The sequence below is a fragment of the Leiobunum rupestre genome, chromosome 10, assembly GCF_980474605.1.
Source record: "Leiobunum rupestre chromosome 10, qqLeiRupe1.1.hap1, whole genome shotgun sequence".
NCBI lineage: Eukaryota > Metazoa > Arthropoda > Arachnida > Opiliones > Sclerosomatidae > Leiobunum > Leiobunum rupestre.
In genome coordinates, this window is record NC_143393.1 from 39,750,588 (window position 1) to 39,771,429 (window position 20,842).

Below are 20,842 nucleotides of genomic sequence, written 5' to 3' on the forward strand. Positions count from 1 at the left end.
GTTAAAGGATGGACGACTGTTCCGGCACGCAAATCAGGAAGACCCCACCGATGACACGCTCCGATGGGTTGTACCAGATAAGGCACGTTGGCAAATCGTGAAGAAGAATCATGACGAGATAGGCCACTTTGCGGTGGATAAGACTTACGCAAAAATCCAAGAACGATTTTGGTTTCCACGGATGAAACGATACGTCCGAAGGTATATTTCCTCCTGCCTGCCATGTTTATTCCACAAAACGCCAGGAGGAAAGAAACCAGGACTTCTTCACCCAATCGACAAGATTGGAACACCAATGGACACGGTACACGCTGATCACTTAGGTCCATTCGTCACAAGTACTAAAGGGAACGCCTACTTAATAGTCATAGTGGACGCCTTTACGAAGTTTACCATTATTCGACCAGTACGGAACACAGGGGCAGGACCTACACGAAGAATACTCGAAGAATTTATTGGAATATTCGGCCCTCCTAGGCGGATCATAACGGATCAAGGTACTTGTTATACAAGTCGGACTTTCGAAAATTTCTGCAAAGAAGCCAACATAATTCATGTCAAAAACGCCACGGCCACCCCACGGGGTAATGGCCAAGTCGAACGTTATAATAGGACAATAACGCCAGCTATAGCGAGCCTATGCGTTCGCGCAGACGAAAAAGACTGGGACGCCCACCTAACCCAAGTCCAATGGGGCGTCAATAATACTCTGCACAGAGCCACGAAAAGTACACCGTTCTCTCTACTCTTCAACTTCCGTTCACGACACCCAAAAGGAAATGAACTGATCGACGCACTAGATCAACAAAATGACGAAAACCTACAAAAGAAGAGGGTACAGGCTCTAGACAACATCAAAATCGACCAAGAAAGACAACGAATGCGGTATAACGCCAAAAGAGCCAAAGCTCCCACGTACAAGGTTGGAGATATGGTAGTGGTTGAAAGAGACCCAACAGCAACGGGTCAACCCCACAAAACCAATGCGAAGTACAAGGGACCCTACGTCATCTCTCAAACACTTCCTCACGATAGATTTGTTATCGAGGATCTTCCAGAGATACAACGAAGTCAGCGCTTTTATCGTAACACCGCACCAGCTGATAAACTCAAACGATGGTTCCTATTCGATGGACACGACAACTTAGATTCATCATCTGACGACGACGGAAGTACCGAAACCAGTCACGAACTCCGAGACCCCAGCCGAGCACCAGCAGTTCTGCGTCACCGCCCAACTCCTAGGACGACTGATCCAGAAGAGACGCTCACTGAAACTGACGAACCCACCGACAATCAGAAACGTACCAGTTCGCGACGACGGCAGAAGCCAAAACACCTAAAAGATTATGAACTCTCGTGAAAGTCAAAAGAACGGAGATTATAATTAAGTTCAAAGAAACTGCGATATTTGTAAGGTTTATAAGGTTCCTAAAACCGCAATTAGTATTATTTTACCACGTATCATGTAAATGTTTGTCATAATACTTATTTTGTATCGGTATCGTGTTTTTGCTAGGCCGCACGTTTTTAATACACTATTTAGTCAGGAGCCTAAAGTATGCAGGATAGCCGAATGTTAACGCCAGACATACAGGCAGTAACATAAGCCCCCTTTTTATCTCTCGATATACATTTACATATTTTTGCCTAGATGGCCCCAGCTACGCAGGGACTCCCTTTTTTGGATTCGAATATGGGAAAGGCCGAAGTGGCAGACCTGTTAGGGAGTGACTTACTTTTTTGGACGAGAACGATGCGTTGAGAGGCACGATGACAAAGTCTAATCGAATGTACTGTATGATTACTTTTTCACAACTATTAAACTATTTTAACTTTACGTAAACGTTTCCTAAATGCCTACGAAAACAACGTTAACAGTACAGTCTTTACAGCTAGTCAGGTTAATCGATTAATGGGTAACAAAATGGTTGTCTGGTCAACAGAAGACTTAACCAAAGCATTTACGCTGCGATACTTTAGTAAACGGGCATATTTATTTGTTAAAAATGAGCTTAGAATTCCCTTGCCAGGACTCTCAACTTTAAGAGGATACGCCTTGAAAATAAAACTAGGAAAAGGTGTTTTAGATGATATTTTAAAAATTATGAAAAGCACTGGAATTAATATGTCGGAATTAGATAAACTCTCAGTTTTAACATTTGACGAAATGAAAATCAAAAGTCAGTATGAATACGATGTGAAATCAGATCAAGTAATTGGGAAGAATAGTCAAATGCAAGTAGCAATGGTTAGAGGTTTATTCGCGAATTGGAAACAGCCCATTTATATAGATTTTGATCAGAAAATGACAAAAAAATCTTGTTTGACATTATTTCTAAATTATATGATTCTGGTTATTTAGTAGTAGCTATTGTTTGTGATATGGGAGGGGGAAACATGGGTCTCTGGAATGAGTTGGGGGTGAAAATTAATCGTACATTTTTTAATCACCCGAGTAATACTCACAAAAATGTATATTGTTTAGCAGATGTTCCCCATGCGTTAAAACTAATAAGAAATGGGCTCTTTGATGGTGGGTTTTCTTAGATGGTGGAAATGTAGAAATTAACTAAAAGCCTCTAGAAAAGTTATTAAATGCGCATAAGAGTGATATTAAAATGTGCCCTAAATTAAGGAAGTGTCATTTAGATTGCGAAGGACCTGTCAGACAAAATGTAGCTTTAGCGGTAGAACTTATTTCAAATACAGTGTCTAAAGCTCTTTTATACATGGCTAAAACTGAAAATAAAGATAACTTAGAATCTGATCCTGATGAAACTACGGAACTAGCCTATTTTATAGAGAAAGTAAATAATTGGTTCGATGTGTTTAATTCTAACGTAGAAAACCATTCAAATCCTTATAAAAGCGGCTTCGGGGTACACTTAAAAGAACAATTAAAGGTTTTAGATGTTATGATATCATTAATTAATAACATGCAATGTATTGACAAAAAAGGCAAAACTAAATCCTTTCTTCAAATTTTTCAAAAGGGAATTATTATTTCTTGCAAATCACTTAAAGACTTATTTTTCGAGTTAAAATATAATTATAATATTAGACACATTTTAACCCATAAATTAAATCAGGATTGTTTGGAGAACTTTTTTTCTCAAGTGCGCACAAGAGGTGGTCTAGATGAACACCCTACACCCCTTAACGCATTGTACAGAATACGAATTATCATTTTAGGAAAAAACCCAGGCGTTTTTAATTGCAGTAGCAATACAATCGATCAAAGCCATGGAGAGTATTTAGCATCTAATGTTTTAATTTTGTCAGATAAAAATAATGATGAATACCTTATGAATAGCATCTTAAAAACTGCTGAAATAGAAATTGATGTCCCTATTTTTACATCAAACGAAATACTAGTCAATGACCATTTGCCTATTAATACCCCTCTACAAACGTGTTCGGTAAATACTAATAAAATGAACTCCACTGTTGATGTTTGTCAGGGAGATAATGATTTAAAAAAATTTGAAGAAAATGGTATAGAGTATTTCAGTGGGTGGGTAGCTAAAAAAAACTACAAAACCTATCCAGAATTAGAATTAATTGACAAAAATAAGGTAGATCATAATTATTACATTCCCTCTTGGACAAATTTTTTATCATTCGGTGGTCTAGTCGTTCCATCTAGTTCATTTTTGGAAAAAACTAAAGTGTATGAGGATATTTTTAAAAACATATTACCTAACATGTCATTGTCGAATGAAGAAAATATAGTTAAAAATATAAGTGCCAAAATATTTGAAGTTGAAGATAAATACCCGTTAAATATAGTTAAAACTTTTGTTAAGCTTAGAATTTTTATACGCATTAAATACCTCAATTCAATTAAAATTACGAACAATGAAGCAAGTGATGGTAAGCGGAAAAGATAAAAAAAATGACTAAAATAGTCAATTAAAATTATTTATTAGCCTAAAATATTCTAACTATACAAATGAACTTATCATGTCAAACTAGTCGTGATAAATTTGTGATAATATTCAACCATTGTTTACAATGTGTAAATTTTTTCCGTGATAAGTATACTATTTTTAATTTCATTAGGTTATTTGTTCGTTAGTTATTGCCATGTGTTTTATCATACATAAGTTATTATTATATGTAATGTAAAAGTAAGTTCCTATATGTGAAATGCATCAAATGTATTATTTTTTAATTTTATTAATATAATTTGTCAATTGTTATTGCATTTTCTCAATATTTTGAGTTCTATCATACTCTCATTACACACATATATTCTTATAATATTTTATTTGCGTAATAATGCTAGTTCCTACATGTGCAATAAATGCACGAAGTATTATTTTTTATTTCATTAGTATAATTTGTTTATTTGTATCATCTTACATATGTAAGATTTAAAAAAAAACATTTAGGTATTGATATTGTTGTATTGAATTGTATTATAAAACGTAAGCCACTAAACATTTATTAAATTTTTATATTGAATTTTCGTCTGTCAGTTTTATATCTCATAAATTAATTTTGATAGTAAACGTAACATAAACCTTACGTCTTCGCTAGCCGCCGCAGCCCGCAAGATCCGAATCGAGCGTCAGCACCCGTTGAGTAAAACGTGCCACAACTTATTTTATATTTTTATTAAGCATTTAACTATACCAGTTTCGTGAAGAGCATTATAAAATCTCCATAAGCTTCAGTTTAATAAGCATATCGTTTAACTCAAATCCATTTTGTATCAGGAAACTATAGAGGTATACACTTGGAATGTCTAAGGTTCCATTGGGACGGTGATACGAAAGCGGTGCTTAACTACGTCAAGCGTAAGACGTAACACGACATTTCAAATTCATTGGCTCGAGGTTTGACGCGAAAAGAATGCGTCGTCATGGTAACAAATAGTCGATCTTCTCGCGCAAAAAAGGCTTATAAAATGATGGATTTAACACTAAAACGCCATGATAGTTAATTAAGTAAGTAAAGAAACTATGAAAGTAGTGGTATTTCACCGGCGGTAAGCGACCTCCCATTTATGCTACACCTCTCATGTCTCTTCACAGAGTCAGACTAGAGTCAAGCTCAACAGGGTCTTCTTTCCCCGCTGTTTTTGTCAAGCCCGTTCCCTTGGCTGTGGTTTCGCTAGATAGTAGATAGGGACATTCGTTATCTAGATTTATATACCCCCGTACCGTAAATTGAATACATACCGGGGGTGTAGAGTAGAAAGTAGATTTGCCAAGGAAAGTTAAGAAAGGGAAGATCAACAGTAGCCCCGCCAGGATTTTTTCGCGAGTAGGCACTGCGTGCTTAAGAGGCCCCCATAAAAAAATCCTTTGTAATTTTTGTTGTTCTTTAACTAGCCAAATTGTATATAATTATTTAAAAATTTTATTATTATTAAATCAATAAAATTTTTATTATTATTAAATTAATAAAAAATTTATTATTATTAAATTAATAAAAATTTTATTATTATTAAATTAATAAAAATGTTATCATTATTAAATTAATAAAAATGTTATTATTATTAAATTAATAAAAATTTTATCATTATTAAATTAATAAAAATGTTATTATTATTAAATTAATAAAAATTTTATCATTATTAAATTAATATTTTTTTTATTATTAAGTATATTATTTACAAATAAATATTACCAACTTTACTTTTAATCGAAGAATTCCACCCTACGATTACCTCTTTACCCAAATTCATCAACTACTTATTTAGGCTTGTCTCCCCCATTGTTAAGGGGGAAGACTACAGTGGCCATTGTCTAGTTTCGCGCTATTTCAAGCTGAACTGTTTTATTGTTGTGTTTTAACTTATTAAATTAATATTGATGTGTAAAACAGCCTCTTGTTTAGTGCTTAAAATAATTTTGACAATTTTAAATTTCAAAGTAATCTAATTATTACGTTTTAATTCGGACCCCCGGAGCTAAACACGTTGGGCAAGCGCCCAAACTACCCTATAGTAGTTGACCTCTTGAACAATAATTTTTCTCACTAAACTTGCTTTTAAATCATGACATTTTTTTTTAAATATCTAATATTGCAATAAAGTTTCCCCTATTCCCAATATTGTCGGCGGATGTGTAAGTGTTCCCCTGAAGTGCTAAATCTTGTTGGGCACATAAAATAACACTTCCACGTGTGTAGATAGGACCTCTCTGTTTCTAATAACGTCTAGTCTATGGTGGTCGTTAACCTGGCAAACTATTGATCCACGGGATTTGGATTCCATGTAGTCTAAGTACATTTTGTAGGCTAGTTGGTGAGAAGATTTGTTGGAAGTGAAGTGTTCTTCGAATTGTGTCCCCATGTTTTTCCAATTCGAAAATCCCTTTAGAAATGCAGTGTTTCTACTGCCTAAAAAATGACGGCAACAAAAACAATACACTGCATCCTTTGCAACTGAATATTCAATCATTTGATATTTGCCATACCAAGAAGAATTGAAACCTCGATTTTTACCGCCAATTAATCTTTTAGGAAAAGGATTTAGTTTAGGCTGAACTGGAAGGCAATCTTTATATAGACTAATATCCAAGTTATTCAACGCGTGTAAACCCATTTATTTTGAATTGGACACGTTGTTTGATGTATTTTGTGCATGGTTAGAGTTGGGGTTTGCAATTACTTCTGCAATTTCTCCTTCATGAGTCAGTTCCATTTCCATATCAGTACTGACGTTTGGAAGAACTTCAGCAGTATTACTAAAACAGTGACTGTTATAAGTCTCCAAGGATTCTAAACCCTTTCCCAATTCTTTGACTAGGTTTTTCTCAGAACTATAGTTATGGCTTTGCGCCGACGATTTCAAAAAACGTGCAATTGCACCTTTCTGATTACTAACGAAACTATCTTCCCTTTTCCATTTTTCTTATTTTTGGGACCCAGATAAAAATTTTCTGGTACTCATATTTGAAAATGCTACTATTATATACTAATAGCGAAATAACCTTAAAAAGGTTTAAGAAAATAAAGCTTAGTTAAAGCTATGTAGTCTTCAAACAGACTTTTTAATAATACCAGCTATACCAAAGCCCTGAAAAAAGCGGTTTGAATATTTTTTCTAGAATAGCTAATTAGCCTTGAAAAAGGCTTTTTGAATAATTTAGCTAGAATAGCTAATTAGCCTTGAAAAAGGTTTTTTGAATAATTTAGCTAGAATAGCTAATTAGCCTTGAAAAGGGCCTTTTGAATAATTTAGCTAGAATAGCTAATTAGCCTTGAAAAAGACTGTTTAAAAATTAGCTTAAAACAGCTAAATAGCCTTTAAAAGGGCTGTATTGGCAAAGTTAGTCTCGGAAGAGACTTAGAACAAATTTGACTGGGAGAGAATCGAAATTGAGAACTACCTGTTTGTTCAGGAGCAGAAAACGAAATGAAGAAACGCGCGTTATCTGGGACAAGTCCGACCACCGAAGGTCTAGGTCCTTTCTCTACGATCAGTGGTCACTGATATCACGTGATTTCGCAAAAGGGACAAGGAGTAAAAAAGAAAAAACCCTAATCCCCAGGACGCTCTCTATTCAAAGTAGTGACTGGTACCATGAATTTATTCATTTTACCCATGAATATAGAACTGTACCTTATCTGCTTGGTGCTATCCCGATCCGGTAGAAGGCAGGGCTTACGAAGCTATGCCGCTACTACGTAAAATTGTTTAGCCAATTAAAAGCTAGAGGAAATGACGGACATCTCCATAGAAGAGTAGAGGTTCAAAAATCAAGTGGCTTTGTCCACGGCCGTCTCGAGATCTGCTTCGCGCTCATAGCGGCCCAGGCAAAGATTTCCTCTCCTATGTATTTCCGCGAATACCTTTTTTTAACACTAGGAGCGCTGTCCGAGCCCCCCCTTAATTGTAAAAAATCAGTGGGATTTTTAATAGTTTTCTATGGCGGTAAATTCAACTAGTTAATCATTTTTGCATTGTTTTTCAAAAACTTCTGGAAAGTTTGGGATATAAAACTTATGATTTGATCTTAATCTAATAAGTTTTCATTTAAAACATTTATTTAATTAAAGTAATATGCTTATATTGCGTTTTATTAGTTAATTGCTAAGCCTAACCAAAGATTCTTTTGATTTTCACAGGTTTCAAGTTTTTAAGTTTTCAAACCAGTATTCGCATTTATTTTATCAGAATTTTAAATAAATAACCACAATATTATTCATATTATTTAATAAATAGCTTTATTATTCTTTAAATTAAGTTCACATTTCTCAAACTTTAGAAGAATATCAATGTATCATTTCATCAGTTTCCAGTTGACGAAAATTTATGCAAATTATGGACTAAGAACATATCTAGAAAAGATGAGTGTAAGGCAAGCAATAGATATATTTTAAACTCCTGTCATAGTGGCTTTGGAATACCTAATGAACTACCAAGGAATTCGTCCACAAGCACACAAGTTTAAAACAGCGGGTCCAACTATAACTTTGTTAGGATATTATAGTAATCATTCGCGCAATACCCATATGAGGGCGCTGCATGTTATAAATAGATGATACCCAAATTGTACAGATCTCATAATAAAAGCATCTTCCTGGCATGAATGTTTATTTAATTAAACAACCTCAACACACTTATATGAAAGTTATTCAAAAGTGGTATGACATTCACAATGTAGATACTATGAGTCTTGGATACAGATCCAGAAATCAGAACAAGTGTCCATTCTTCTCTGTTAATGACGAGAGACTGGCTTGGCTAGAAAATGATTTTCCTCAATATCTAGAAAAAGTTCAAACCGCCTGCGAGAAGAAAATATTGACAAAGGAAACATATGAATCTATTAGAATAACTTCATTGTCTACAATATCTTGCTTGTCATACCTCCTTAAATCTGGTTTCCAGTTTGTCTTGACAAGAAATTTAACGAGTGATGCTATTGAAATGTTTTTCAGTATTCTCAGGCAAATGGCTGGAGAGAATGACATGCTTGATGCTAGAGCCACTATATTCAGTTTGGAATCTATCCTAAAGAGAGGCACTATATCATTAACAAAACCTAAAACATCTAACGTTCCCCAAGAGAGGCACTATATCATTAACAAAACCTAAAACATCTAACGTTCCCCAAGACAGCTTCACAGATCTATCAGCCATGATTGATACTAGACGCGATGAATTTTCAACTATTTTTAACGGCAATGAAGTTACGTTACCATCTGAAGTAACTGACATACTAAATGCATTGGATGAGTACCCACAGATACACAGAGATACACCTTACGGCTAGCAAGTATCGCATATTTGGCTGGTTATGTAGTATAAATCCTAGAAGAAAAACATTTTTACAAATTGTGCCTTGAAGTTGTAAATTCTAGTTTTATAAATTTTTCCTATCTATTGTTTAGTTGTGTATCATTCAGTTTGAAATCCACCTTGGTTTATTATATTTATCAGATTTAAATACCTTCCAATTTTCCATCACTATTTTCATTCACAGTGATCTTTAAAGTGACAGTTAGCTAATTAATGCATGCCAGCATAAATTATCATTATGTTAACTTATATTCCACCTAGTCAACGCATGTTTCTGTATAAATTATTACACGTTAACACATATTTCAACTAGTCAATATTTGAATAAATAATCATACTATGTTAAACAATATTCCAACTAGTCCTGTATAAATTATTATTATAATACATCATCTCATATTACAACTATTATGTATTATTAAACTTATTTTGGCTCTTAAAAAAACAAGTCAATACCTTAATAATAAACTTTTACATATTCTTCAAGAGAAGTCACATTTGTTTTCTTTTAAAATTCATTTATTTTACTACTTTAAGTAAATTAAATTTTTAAACATTTATACAAAACCATAGAGGGCAAAACAAAGGCCTCTGGAAGTTACTACATAACAAAAATACAGCTGTAAGGAGAACCACGTGTTTATGTTTACATTTTTATACAGAAAACGTCGACGGTGACTTCTGGCTCCAGAATGACAAAATTTTAATAACGTTTTTCAAAACTTTACTTTGCGTTAAAAAATCTCATGAGGTGTTTAACCTTTTTATTATTAATTAACTTAAATATTACTAAAGAAATATTTTACAAAAAATTACACATTACGCGATAATAATTGAAATTCCAAAGTTCCGCGCCGTTCCTCCCATTCGATAACATGGCTGCGAATTTTCTCAAGGGGGGGCTAAACTAGCGCCAGAAAACGATGTGAGAAGTTTTTGAACTAATTTCCCGTACGCGATTTTCGTACGATCGCCTGGGCCGCTATGAGCGCGAAGCAGATCTCGAGACGGCCGTGCTTTGTCGAACGGCGGAGACACGAACTGAGTCTCCCGCAATGCTTTTACTACGGGAATTTGTTTTCCGAACTGTGTTGCAATTCGGAGACTTTTTAATAATTTTAGTGTTTGTACTCAACTATGAATTTTTCATATGATTGTTAGTAAGTTTCCAGGTTTGATTTAAGACTACTTTCATAATTTTCCCTTAATTATTTCACTGGTAATCTACTTTTCAAATCGACGAAAATTTTAAGGCGAGGAAATGAATTCCCCGCCTTTGGGACCTGTATTTGTGCTAGGCCTCGGTTTTTATGTTTGGAATTTAAAAATCATTGCGCTATCATTGAAAAAGGCTGGTTCGTTACTCGTTTGCACCTATAGTGGGGTTTTAACTGTGAAATGGATTGGATATTAGGGCATTAAATGTTGTTTATGATTTGTCTTTCACAGATGAAGAACTTTATCTTATTTCCTATTTTTTCTTTGTAACCCAATTGGCAATAAAATACATATTTACTATATTCAGAATTAACCGGGCTGTTCATTGCTTGAATGAAGAAGCTGCTTTTTTTAAAGCAGAGCAAAGAAAAGGTTGAAAATTAGATTAAACTTTGATTATCAGCTCATTTTGTCTTCCATTTCAATGTTAAAACCTCACTATAGTAGCAAACGAGTAACGAACCAGCCGTTTTCAATTATTGCACAATGGTTTTTAAATTCCAAACATTAAAACCGAGGCCTAGTACAAATACAGGTCCCAAAGGCGGGGAATTCATTTCCTCGCCTTAAAATTTTCGTCGATTTGAAAAGTAGATTACGAGTGAAATAATTTAGGGAAAATTATGAAAGTAGTCTTAAATCAAACCTGGAAACTTACTCACAATCATATGAAAAATTCATAGTTGAGTACAAACACTAAAATTATTAAAAAGTCTCAGAACTGCAACACAGTTAGGAAAACTAAGTCCCGTAGGAACTAGGAAAAGCATTGGGGAGAAAAACCAATTTTCACGAAAATTCGTCCGCTGAATGGTATATCCGTCAGGTGTAAGAGGGGCGGAGCTTATAGTTCCGCCTCTTTCCGACAGAGATAGAAACATATCTATAGCGGTTCTATATTCATGGGTAAAATGAATAAATTCATGCTGGTACGATGCTTTACGCTTCGACTTCAGCTCCGCTGGGATTTCCCTTCGTTTAAGCGTTGCAACGGTTTAAGTCGTATTAAAGAAATCCAGTTTCTCACTTTATGCCCCCTTTTGTAGAATTCCTAGAAACTAAGCTTATGTTTATTGTGTTGGCTGGAGCTAAGTTATCACTGAGGCGAACAGGTGGTTTTTTTTGCTGCTTTCCTTGCATGACGGACTTCCCCGTCCCAGGACAGTCTTTTGTCATATACTCTATATCAATGTTAACAGAGTACACTACCAAAAGCAGAAACCACAGAGTTCGCTGCCTTTGGTTGTGTACTCAAGTAATATTGATTTCGAGTATAGGTGGTTCAAAAGGGAACGTTTTGTTAGGGCCATTTAGGACTCTTGGAAATTGGAATTGAATGGGAGTTCCTTTTTTAGGGGGCTAGATGACCAATTTTTAAAAATAAATAAAATTTAAAAATCACATTTGGAGGCCCCAGATGCAATTTTTTTAAACTTTTAGAGGCCCCTAAAATAGGCCTAAAATTTTTGAACATAGGCACGTGCCTACTTGTGCCTACTGCTGGCGGGGGCACTGGTCATGTGCGTAAGTGTAGAACCTCACATTTTACTGTTTCGGAAATGGCACTCGCAGATGGCTCCTTGACCACTGATATTCCGACAATTGCTGAAACGTTAAATGACTATTTTGCTGATGTGTCCTCCAATGTACCTCCAGCTCCAACCGTTGTTGCTCCAACGGTTCCTGATCAATCACTGCATATCTTCAGTAGCACTCCTCAAGATGTCTTTCGCTTACTACGAAATTTAAGCACTTCACAGTCTGCTGGTCCAGATGGCCTTCATCCTGTTCTCTTAAAAGCCACTGCCCACTCTATCTGTAGGCCTCTGTCTACGCTATTGAATCTTAGCTTTTCCTTGGGGAAAGTACCACAAGACTGGAAAATTGCCACTATCACTCTTATTCATAAAAAGGGTTCACGGACTAAGAAGGAAAACTATAGACCCATTACCAAAACGAGCCAGATTTCTCGAGTATGTGAGCGCATATCTAAAGCCCAGACTGAAGATTTTCTCACGGAATCAAATTTTCTATCTGATGCCCAACACGGTTTCAGATCTCGTCACTCCTGTAATTCCAATCTTCTATCAGCAACATTATTTCTCTAGATATGAGCCGTGCGTTCGACACTATTCCACATAGTCATCTGCTACGGTCTATCTCTGAAGCTGGGATTTATGAAATGGCCTTACGTTGGTTAGGTGATTTTATTGAAGGTCGATTTCACCATGTAGTCCTCAAGGGCTGCTCTTCTTCGCTACGTTCTACACTCAGTGGTGTTCCTCAGGGCACAATACTTGGACCACTGTTATTTTCTATCTCTATAAACTCCCTACCTAAGAATACCAAGCACTCCGTTCCACACTTGTTTGCAGATGACACCAAGTTAGCCAATAACGTCGATTCTTGTCAAAATAGGGCTAACATGTAATTGGACTTGGATAGTGTCGTTGAATGGGTTGAAAAATATGGTATGAACTTTAACGCATCGAAAAGTGCCGTCCTTCACTTGGGTACATCCAATGTTTGTCATACATATGCGATTGCGGGAGAACCCATTCCTAATGTGCCTGTGTTACGCGATCTTGGGATTCTATTTGATGATAATCTAAAATTCTCCAAACATACCCAAAGCGTCGTTAGTCGTATCAACTCTATAACTGGACTCACCCGCCGGAATTTATTTTACCGCTCGAAGACCCTAATGCGTGTTATCTACAATTCTCTAATTCTTCCCTCTATCGACTTTGGCTCCGTCATCTGGTCTCCCTCACTTGCTGGTGACCGTGACATCCTGTCAAAAGCGCATAACCGATTCACTAAGTTGATGCCAGGTCTTACAGATCTTCAACCATGTGACCGGAACTCTTCACTTAATCTTCTTGACCCAGTTGACCGTCATAGGGTTAATGATCTTGTCTTTATTTTTGAAATTTTGAAGGGCCACGTTTCCCTTAACTTCTCAAAGTTTTTTGCCCTTAATAATACCAGCGGCATGCACGGTCACTCTGCGAAACTTTTCATACCACGTGTGAACTCCACCGTGCGACAAAACCACTTCACTTTTCGAGCCCTAAGTGACTGGAACTCTTTACCTCAAGACCTCATCGACAGTCAATCAAAGGGTTCTTTTCGTGTTAAGCTAATTGATTGGGTCAAGAATAATTAACTAAATTTTTCATGCTCTTTATCTTATATGTATTATGTGTTATGTCTTTCTGTTTTTTTTAGAGGGCGCCACAGAAGCCTCTACTGGCTTAGGCGTATTATGTACCGTCTCTCTCTATGACTTAATAAAACTATTCATTTCATCTTCCTAAAGGTTTATTTTTTCATTAAAATTTTCATAATTAATTACATTGATTGATTTTGAACACTAATTTGCGAGCGAAACCAGTCTAGGTGACGTAACGGCGCTAGCTTCACCGAGGTATCGCCTATGATCTAGCGTCTGCTACAGATAAATTAAAAAGTCATAAGAACGTTTTTTTCTTAAATAAACTTCTCAAAATATAGGCAAACGATGCAAAAATTATAATAAAATGCAAGTATCATTATTTATAAAGTCAAATTTACGAATGACGATGAGGAAAGACTAATAGCGTCTGCTTTAGCCGCTACCTATTTTGATTTCAATGGTGCACCAAAGGGGGCGTAGCGATAGTTTTCGGTCGCGAATAGATTGAATGAAAGACGACGGGGCGTTAGAAAAAGTAAAGCCAGCCATAATCGGATAAAAAGTAAACAGGAACACTGATAGAAGAAATACTTTAATTAAAAAAACAAACAAACCGTTATCTTCTTGTGCCATGCGCGACTCGATAAAAAAATGGATCGACAGCAGTGTTGCCAGATAGTGAAAAACAAATTATATTAAGGCACGAAAATTATCGATTTCACTCATAGAAATCTCATAGGTAACTAGAATGCTGCCGTGTAACTGGCAAATGAGCCAAACGCCGTGGCAGACGATAGCCAGATCTCAGCCAATCAGAGCTCAAAGAGTGGTTCTGCCAAGAATTTAATGTCACCAGAGAGAATGACGTCACCTATCTCCCGCTATAGTAGCGGATCCAAGGAGGATTATTATCCTCCTTGGCGGAACCACTCTACGGCCTCTCATTGGCTGAAGGTTCAAGGCGAACTGGCGTCAAGCTCGGCTGTAGGCGCCAGCATTCTAGTTACCCATGGACTGTAAATTTTAGAGGACGAGTAAAGCGTAGCCTTCCCCTGTAGAATTTTGGTTTCCCCGAGCATCAATCACTTCGAACTAGAGAGAGAGAGAGTCCGTCAAGGTCATTTGTACCACGCATAGAGATAGACCCCCCCCCCGCATGTTATCTGGAAATCTGGCCGACCGAAAGACACGCGCTTTAGTTTTTTTTATGACCTTGAGCGACTCCCGTCAGCCTGATCGGTGAACGGGGCGTAAAATACCTCGGGAATACCGGTCCTCTAAAATTTACAGTCCGTGAGTTACCTATGAGATTTCTATGATTTCACTACATCGAGTTTGGCCTTCTAAAAAAATCTTCACTAAAAAAAAACATCATTAGCTGGGTTTAACATCGTGATTTGTGTTAGAATTACAACTTTTTCAAACTCAGTTAATTATATTAAATGTTAAAGATTTAACCAGTTTTCAGCTAAAATTTAAAATTATCGTACGCTCCGAATGAATAGCTCTTTATATAAAATACGAGAGGTCACGTGATTACGTTAGATTCATCGTGCAGTTAAAGTTAGAGAGCGCGCCTATTTTTGGTTTTTGTTGAGCTCGCACGAAAACGCACGAGACCCTCTACATGGAAATATTAGGAAGCGCGCGCTCCAAAAAATAACACTTTTTATACATGTAAGCGGTATTTTATAGCAAGAGCTATTATTGAAAATAACCCACGGACAGCTGCTGAACGACAGCCAAAGCGCCTTTCATGCTGTGCCTTGGATATCTTGTTTTGTGAAAATAAATTTTTCGAATTGACGTCTGCTCCTCATTATCATCCAGTGAAGCCAAGCCGCTTTTGTTGTACATGCGGACGGACGCGGCGATTTTTTTAGCCAAGGGTTAAGTGACAGTTAGATTTATTTATTGACATTATTAATAAATCACGCGCATCAAAATTGTAGAAGTCTTTCAATAAGGATAATCATGGAAATTCTACGATCTAATGTATCAAAAATACAACTTCCAACGCCATCGGACCGAATTTTCAAAGATGAATGCGTTTTTTCTTTTGACACTCCTGTGAGTAGTAATTGTAGTCGATTTTTTTATTTTTTAGATTAATTAAACCTGAATTTAATCTTAAATCGCTTTTATCACTTTGCTTTAGGAATCTGAAACCGGCCTGTATATTTGCATGAAATCTTTCCTGGGGTTTAGTCGTAATTATGTTGAAATGTACCATCGCGAAACAGGATGCAGTATATTTCTTCATTTAAAAAGGACAAAGAGAGAGGTGTGTTATATTTTTAATTAAGAAAATTTTACGCATTTGCATAAGTTACAAGTGATAGTCTCATATCTTGAAATTAATTTTTTAGATACCAGTAGAACCCAAGAGCATTGATCAACAGAAACCAACAAGATTAGCTATAGGAATAGAGGGTGGTTTTGCTCTTGATGAGGGCAAAAAATATGAATATGAAGATATAAATTCGATTATTTTGTTACCGCATTTTTCAGAAATTCCTTTGCCTAATGTTGACCTTCCTGATCAAGTTAGTCAATTATTCATGGAAGATGGAATTCACTTTAATTGATAATATTTGAATAGGTTCAACAGTGTGTTGCGCTTATTCTGTCTGCTGATTCAGCCAGTAAAGTAGATGAAGCTTTGGCCTTAGATGGGATGTGGGAAGGAGAGAAAAAAAAAGTTTCTAAGTAATTCACACTCGACCAGCGTTTATGTCATTCTGTTAATGCTTTCTAATTTTTTAGACATGCCCAAGATTTGGTGCAGCTAGATAATGGTGTTAAAATTCCTCCTCAAGGATGGAAATGCAATAAGTGTGATTTAACTGAGAACCTGTGGCTGAATTTAACTGACGGAGTTATTTGTTGTGGGCGGAAATTCTTCGATGGAAGTGGCGGAAATAACCACGCTATGGAACATTTTCAGCAAACTAACCATCCATTGGTAGTTAAATTAGGCACCATTACACCATCTGGAGCTGGTAATTAGCCCTCATTCCTAGCTTCTGTTTTCAAAAAACGTAGATTTAATAATAATAATCAGCTAGGCTAATAGCCAAGGCCTAAGTCATCAAGCGACTTTTAAAGCCATTAATTCAGATTTCTTTACCAATGCTAAAATTTTCTACGGATCTTTTGTGTAGATGTATATTCGTACAGCGAAGACGCGATGGTCGAAGATCCTCTTCTTCCTCAACATTTAAGACATTTTGGAATTAATATATCTCAAATGGAAAAAACTGAAAAGTCGATGGTTGAACTGGAAATAGATATCAACCAACGAATTGGAGAATGGAATCTTTTGCAAGAAGCCGATAGCAATTTACGTCCAGCTTATGGTCCTGGTTACACCGGTCTTAGTAACTTAGGAAATTCGTGTTATTTGAATTCGGTTATGCAAGTTGTTTTCACGATACCAGATTTTCAGAAAAGGTGATTCATATGATTGTTGGACTTTTTTTCTATAATTATTTACATTTATCGCTTTTAGGTATTATAATTCAGCAGAGGAAATTTTTAGAATGGCTAAAAACCATCCAGCCGATGATTTTAATGTCCAGTTGTAAGTTTTGGAAAGTGAGAGAAAAAAATTATAAAGTGTTAAACTTTTCATTCATCTCAGAGCAAAATTGGCTTGTGGTCTATTGTCCGGAAGGTATTCTAAACCACCTACAGATACTGAAAAGGCTAAAGATGTTAATGAGGTCTGTAATGTGCTCTTAACTAGCCACGGCGTTGGAAATTTTAGAAATTAATAGATCTTTTTCAGAGTCAACCTGGTATAAAACCAAATATGTTCAAAAATCTCATTGGTAAAGGTCACGCTGAATTTTCTACAAAAAGACAGCAAGATGCTCAGGAATTTTTCCTTCATCTCATTAACATGCTTGAGGTAAGCGGAATTTTTTTTTTTAGCAAAACTTAGTTATTTATCATTAATTTTTATTTTACATTAGAGGCATAACAGAGATCACAATAACCCAGCAGAGTGTTTCAAATTTGAAGTAGAAGAACGCATTCAGTGTGTTGAGTCGAAGAAAGTTAAATATACATCCAGAACAGATTATATGCTCGCTTTACCCATCCCCATGGATAAAATTATCAATGCGGGTATTTGAAGGTTTAGTCAATTTTCTTAGTATTATAAGTTTAAATAATTTATTTTTAGATGAATTAAATGCCTACAATGAACAGAAAGCTTTGAATGAATCTGTTGGTAAGAAAAAGTGAGTAACTTAAAGATGAAATTACAAATCATTGGGTTTTCATGTTTGTTTTTATGATAGTGATCCTGCAGATGAAGTTCTCCCCCGAATTCCAATGAGCGCTTGCCTTGATGCTTTTGTGGGTCCAGAAACTGTTGATGATTTCTTCAGTTCTGCCCTCAATAGAAAATCGAGCGCTGAAAAGTAACCTCTCAATGTTATATTTATTCTATATTGAGGAATTACTAAAAGTTGGTACATTATTTTTAGATTAAATCATTTGAAAACATTTCCCGACTACCTCATGGTTCAATTCAAGAAGTTTACGCTTGGTGATGATTGGGTGCCTAAAAAACTGGGTACAATTTGAAGAAATTATATTGTTTATAATGTACTGACTACTTCATTTTATTAGACGTTGCCATTGATGTACCTGAAATTTTGGATCTGTCATTTATGAGAGGCTTCGGAATCCAACCTGGAGAAGAAAATCTTCCAGAACCCAAAGTGGCGACTGAACCACCAAGTATGATCATAACCATTATAATATTTGCTCATAAGTATGACACTTTTCACTGAGAGAAAGACTGAACAGCACTTCTACAGTGGGCTTTGTTGCTCTTTTCTGCTCGCCACGGGGTCTGTCAAAGCTTTGATGGGCATTTTTGTTAAACTGCCACTTGGTAGTTTTTGAGAAACCATTTTTTTTGAGTGGTTAAATTTTATTTCCCCTCTTAATCATTTTTGTAGTTTTGAAATTTTAGCCCTTCTCTGTCACTAATTTTTAGCAGCAATAATTGCACTTCTCTTATTTTCATTTCGATGTCTTTTATTATGCTATTTTATTGCTCAATTTCACTTGAAATGAGAACTGCTCAAAATGAAAGAAACTTGTCCATTACTGAATTTTATAAACCTCGACTGTAATGAAAATTAGCAGTCTTATAATTACCACACCATCTTGTTTAAAAGGAGAGGAACGCAGCCATCACTGGTGTCATTAGACTACAATTTTCCGTTTGCCACTGAAATCTATGTCCTCGGTTTTGGACCATCTGAAATATTGATAGATGGTATATAACTAGAAGTTATTATTTGTCAAAGTCTTAATGAACTTAGGGCTATAGCAGATGCTAAACAAGGAGTGGTATCTTGGCAGAAGACAGGCATTTTGGTACCTCAGCCCCACAAATAATTGAGGAATTCATTTTTGAATAGTTCTCAGAAAAATATATATATTTTTTAAAGGCATTTTTATGGATAAATATTACGGACTTTTGTCATTAGTATTGAACTTGTTGAAGCCTTCAGATCATAAACTTAACCACTATTTTCAGTGGTATTTGATGAATCTTTGCTAGCTAAGCTAGTTGAAATGGGTTTTCCCATTGATGGTTGTAAACGAGCTATGTATTTCACCAAAAGTGCGGGTGACGTTGAAACTGCCATGAATTGGATAATGGAGCATATGACTGATTCAGGTAAAATTTATTAAAACAAAAAATTATACTGAACCTAGTTAAACAAATTTTTTAAATAGATTTTGGAGATCCATTTAATGTACCTGGTCACGAAACAAAAAGTGATATCTTTTCCACTTTTGTTCCTAATGATGAAGCTGTAGGAATCATTGCATCCATGGGTTTCTCTAGTGAACAAGCTATTCGGGCTCTAAAAAACACTGTAAATATTATTCTTATTATTTTATGATATTTTTTATAATATCATTTTGAATTTTTACAAAAGGACAACAATGTAGAGAGAGCCATTGATTGGATATTTAGTCATGGAGATGAGCTTAAAGACGATCAATCAGTGCCTATGGAGACTGATGCAGCTGGGGCATCTTCACAGTCCCTGTACAAAGATGGCAAAGAAAGTAAGTAACGTTGTACCATATGTAACACAACCACTAATAAGCATGCCATAAAAGTACTTTCTTTAATGAAACCCTTTATGCGGAATATGACGTAAATTATGTTACTTACAACTACATCATCAACTTAATAAATGAGAAACAGAAGTTAATGAAGCAGATTTGTAAAACGCTCATAATTTCTCACTTGTTTCTGACTTTGGCAATTTATAGTTTAACTCATACTTCCTGATCATGAGATTTTGTTTCCATGGTTACCTTTTCCATAGCAACAGAAATATTATAATTTTCCATTTGCGGTCCACTAATTGTATGTTCCATGTAAAACAAGGTCTAATTTTTTTCTATTGAAATGTTATACAGAGGCATGCTTAAGAGTTATATTATTACATATGGCTGTACTATTCCCTGCCATTTATTTGTATTGAGTGTAGGAAAATTCGAGTTGCTGTTATCAGAATACATTTTTGGGTATGGGGCTTTGAAAGTTGTTAATATATTTTTTTTTATTTAAAAGTAGATCAGAATTTGGTTTTGATCTTTTTTTTTTCAGTTTGAAATCCCTTGTTTGGTGTTGTTGGTTTTTTTAGGTAAAAACTAGCTAATCATTACAATATTATTTCGTTATTACAGCGTATCAGCTTGTTGCATTTATAAGCCACATGGGAAAGTCAACGTTAGTGGGTCATTACGTGTGCCACATTTTAAAAGACAGTTGTTGGGTAATATTTAATGACAACAAAGTTGCGTTTTCCGAACAGCCACCGAAGGATTACGGCTACTTATATTTGTATCGAAGGGTATGAATTTCAGCTTAGTTTGTGAACTATTATGCAAAAGTCAACGGTTTCATTATTTTGCGTTTTGTCTCACTAAATACTAACTCCCAATTCTGTACAGTTTATTTCAGCTATGTGTATTTTGTTAGAATTGAAAGAATTTTTATTTACGATGAAAAAACTTTTGTCACTAATGGTTATTAAAATGTATTTTACTTGAAGATGTTTATATTTCATTAATGGGGGACAAGTTTTTGTTGGGAAAATAACTTAAGAAAACATTTCATGGACTGTCTAATGAGG

The 20,842-nt window shown here is 35.5% G+C and overlaps 1 protein-coding gene across 1 annotated transcript; it reads left to right on the top strand.

Annotated features, from left to right (window-relative positions):
* Positions 1–15,368: 15,368 nt before the first annotated feature.
* Usp5 (ubiquitin specific protease 5) lies at positions 15,369–20,760 on the top strand. Its single transcript, XM_090161081.1, has 18 exons — positions 15,369–15,728; positions 15,817–15,942; positions 16,028–16,204; positions 16,261–16,367; positions 16,425–16,660; positions 16,823–17,111; positions 17,170–17,241; positions 17,302–17,383; positions 17,449–17,571; positions 17,636–17,789; positions 17,848–17,905; positions 17,966–18,088; positions 18,155–18,243; positions 18,300–18,410; positions 19,222–19,365; positions 19,425–19,567; positions 19,631–19,763; positions 20,394–20,760. The coding sequence occupies exons 1-18, from the start codon at positions 15,633–15,635 to the stop codon at positions 20,564–20,566; spliced, it is 2,436 nt and encodes an 811-aa protein (XP_090017207.1). The 5' UTR covers positions 15,369–15,632; the 3' UTR covers positions 20,567–20,760.
* Positions 20,761–20,842: the final 82 nt, after the last annotated feature.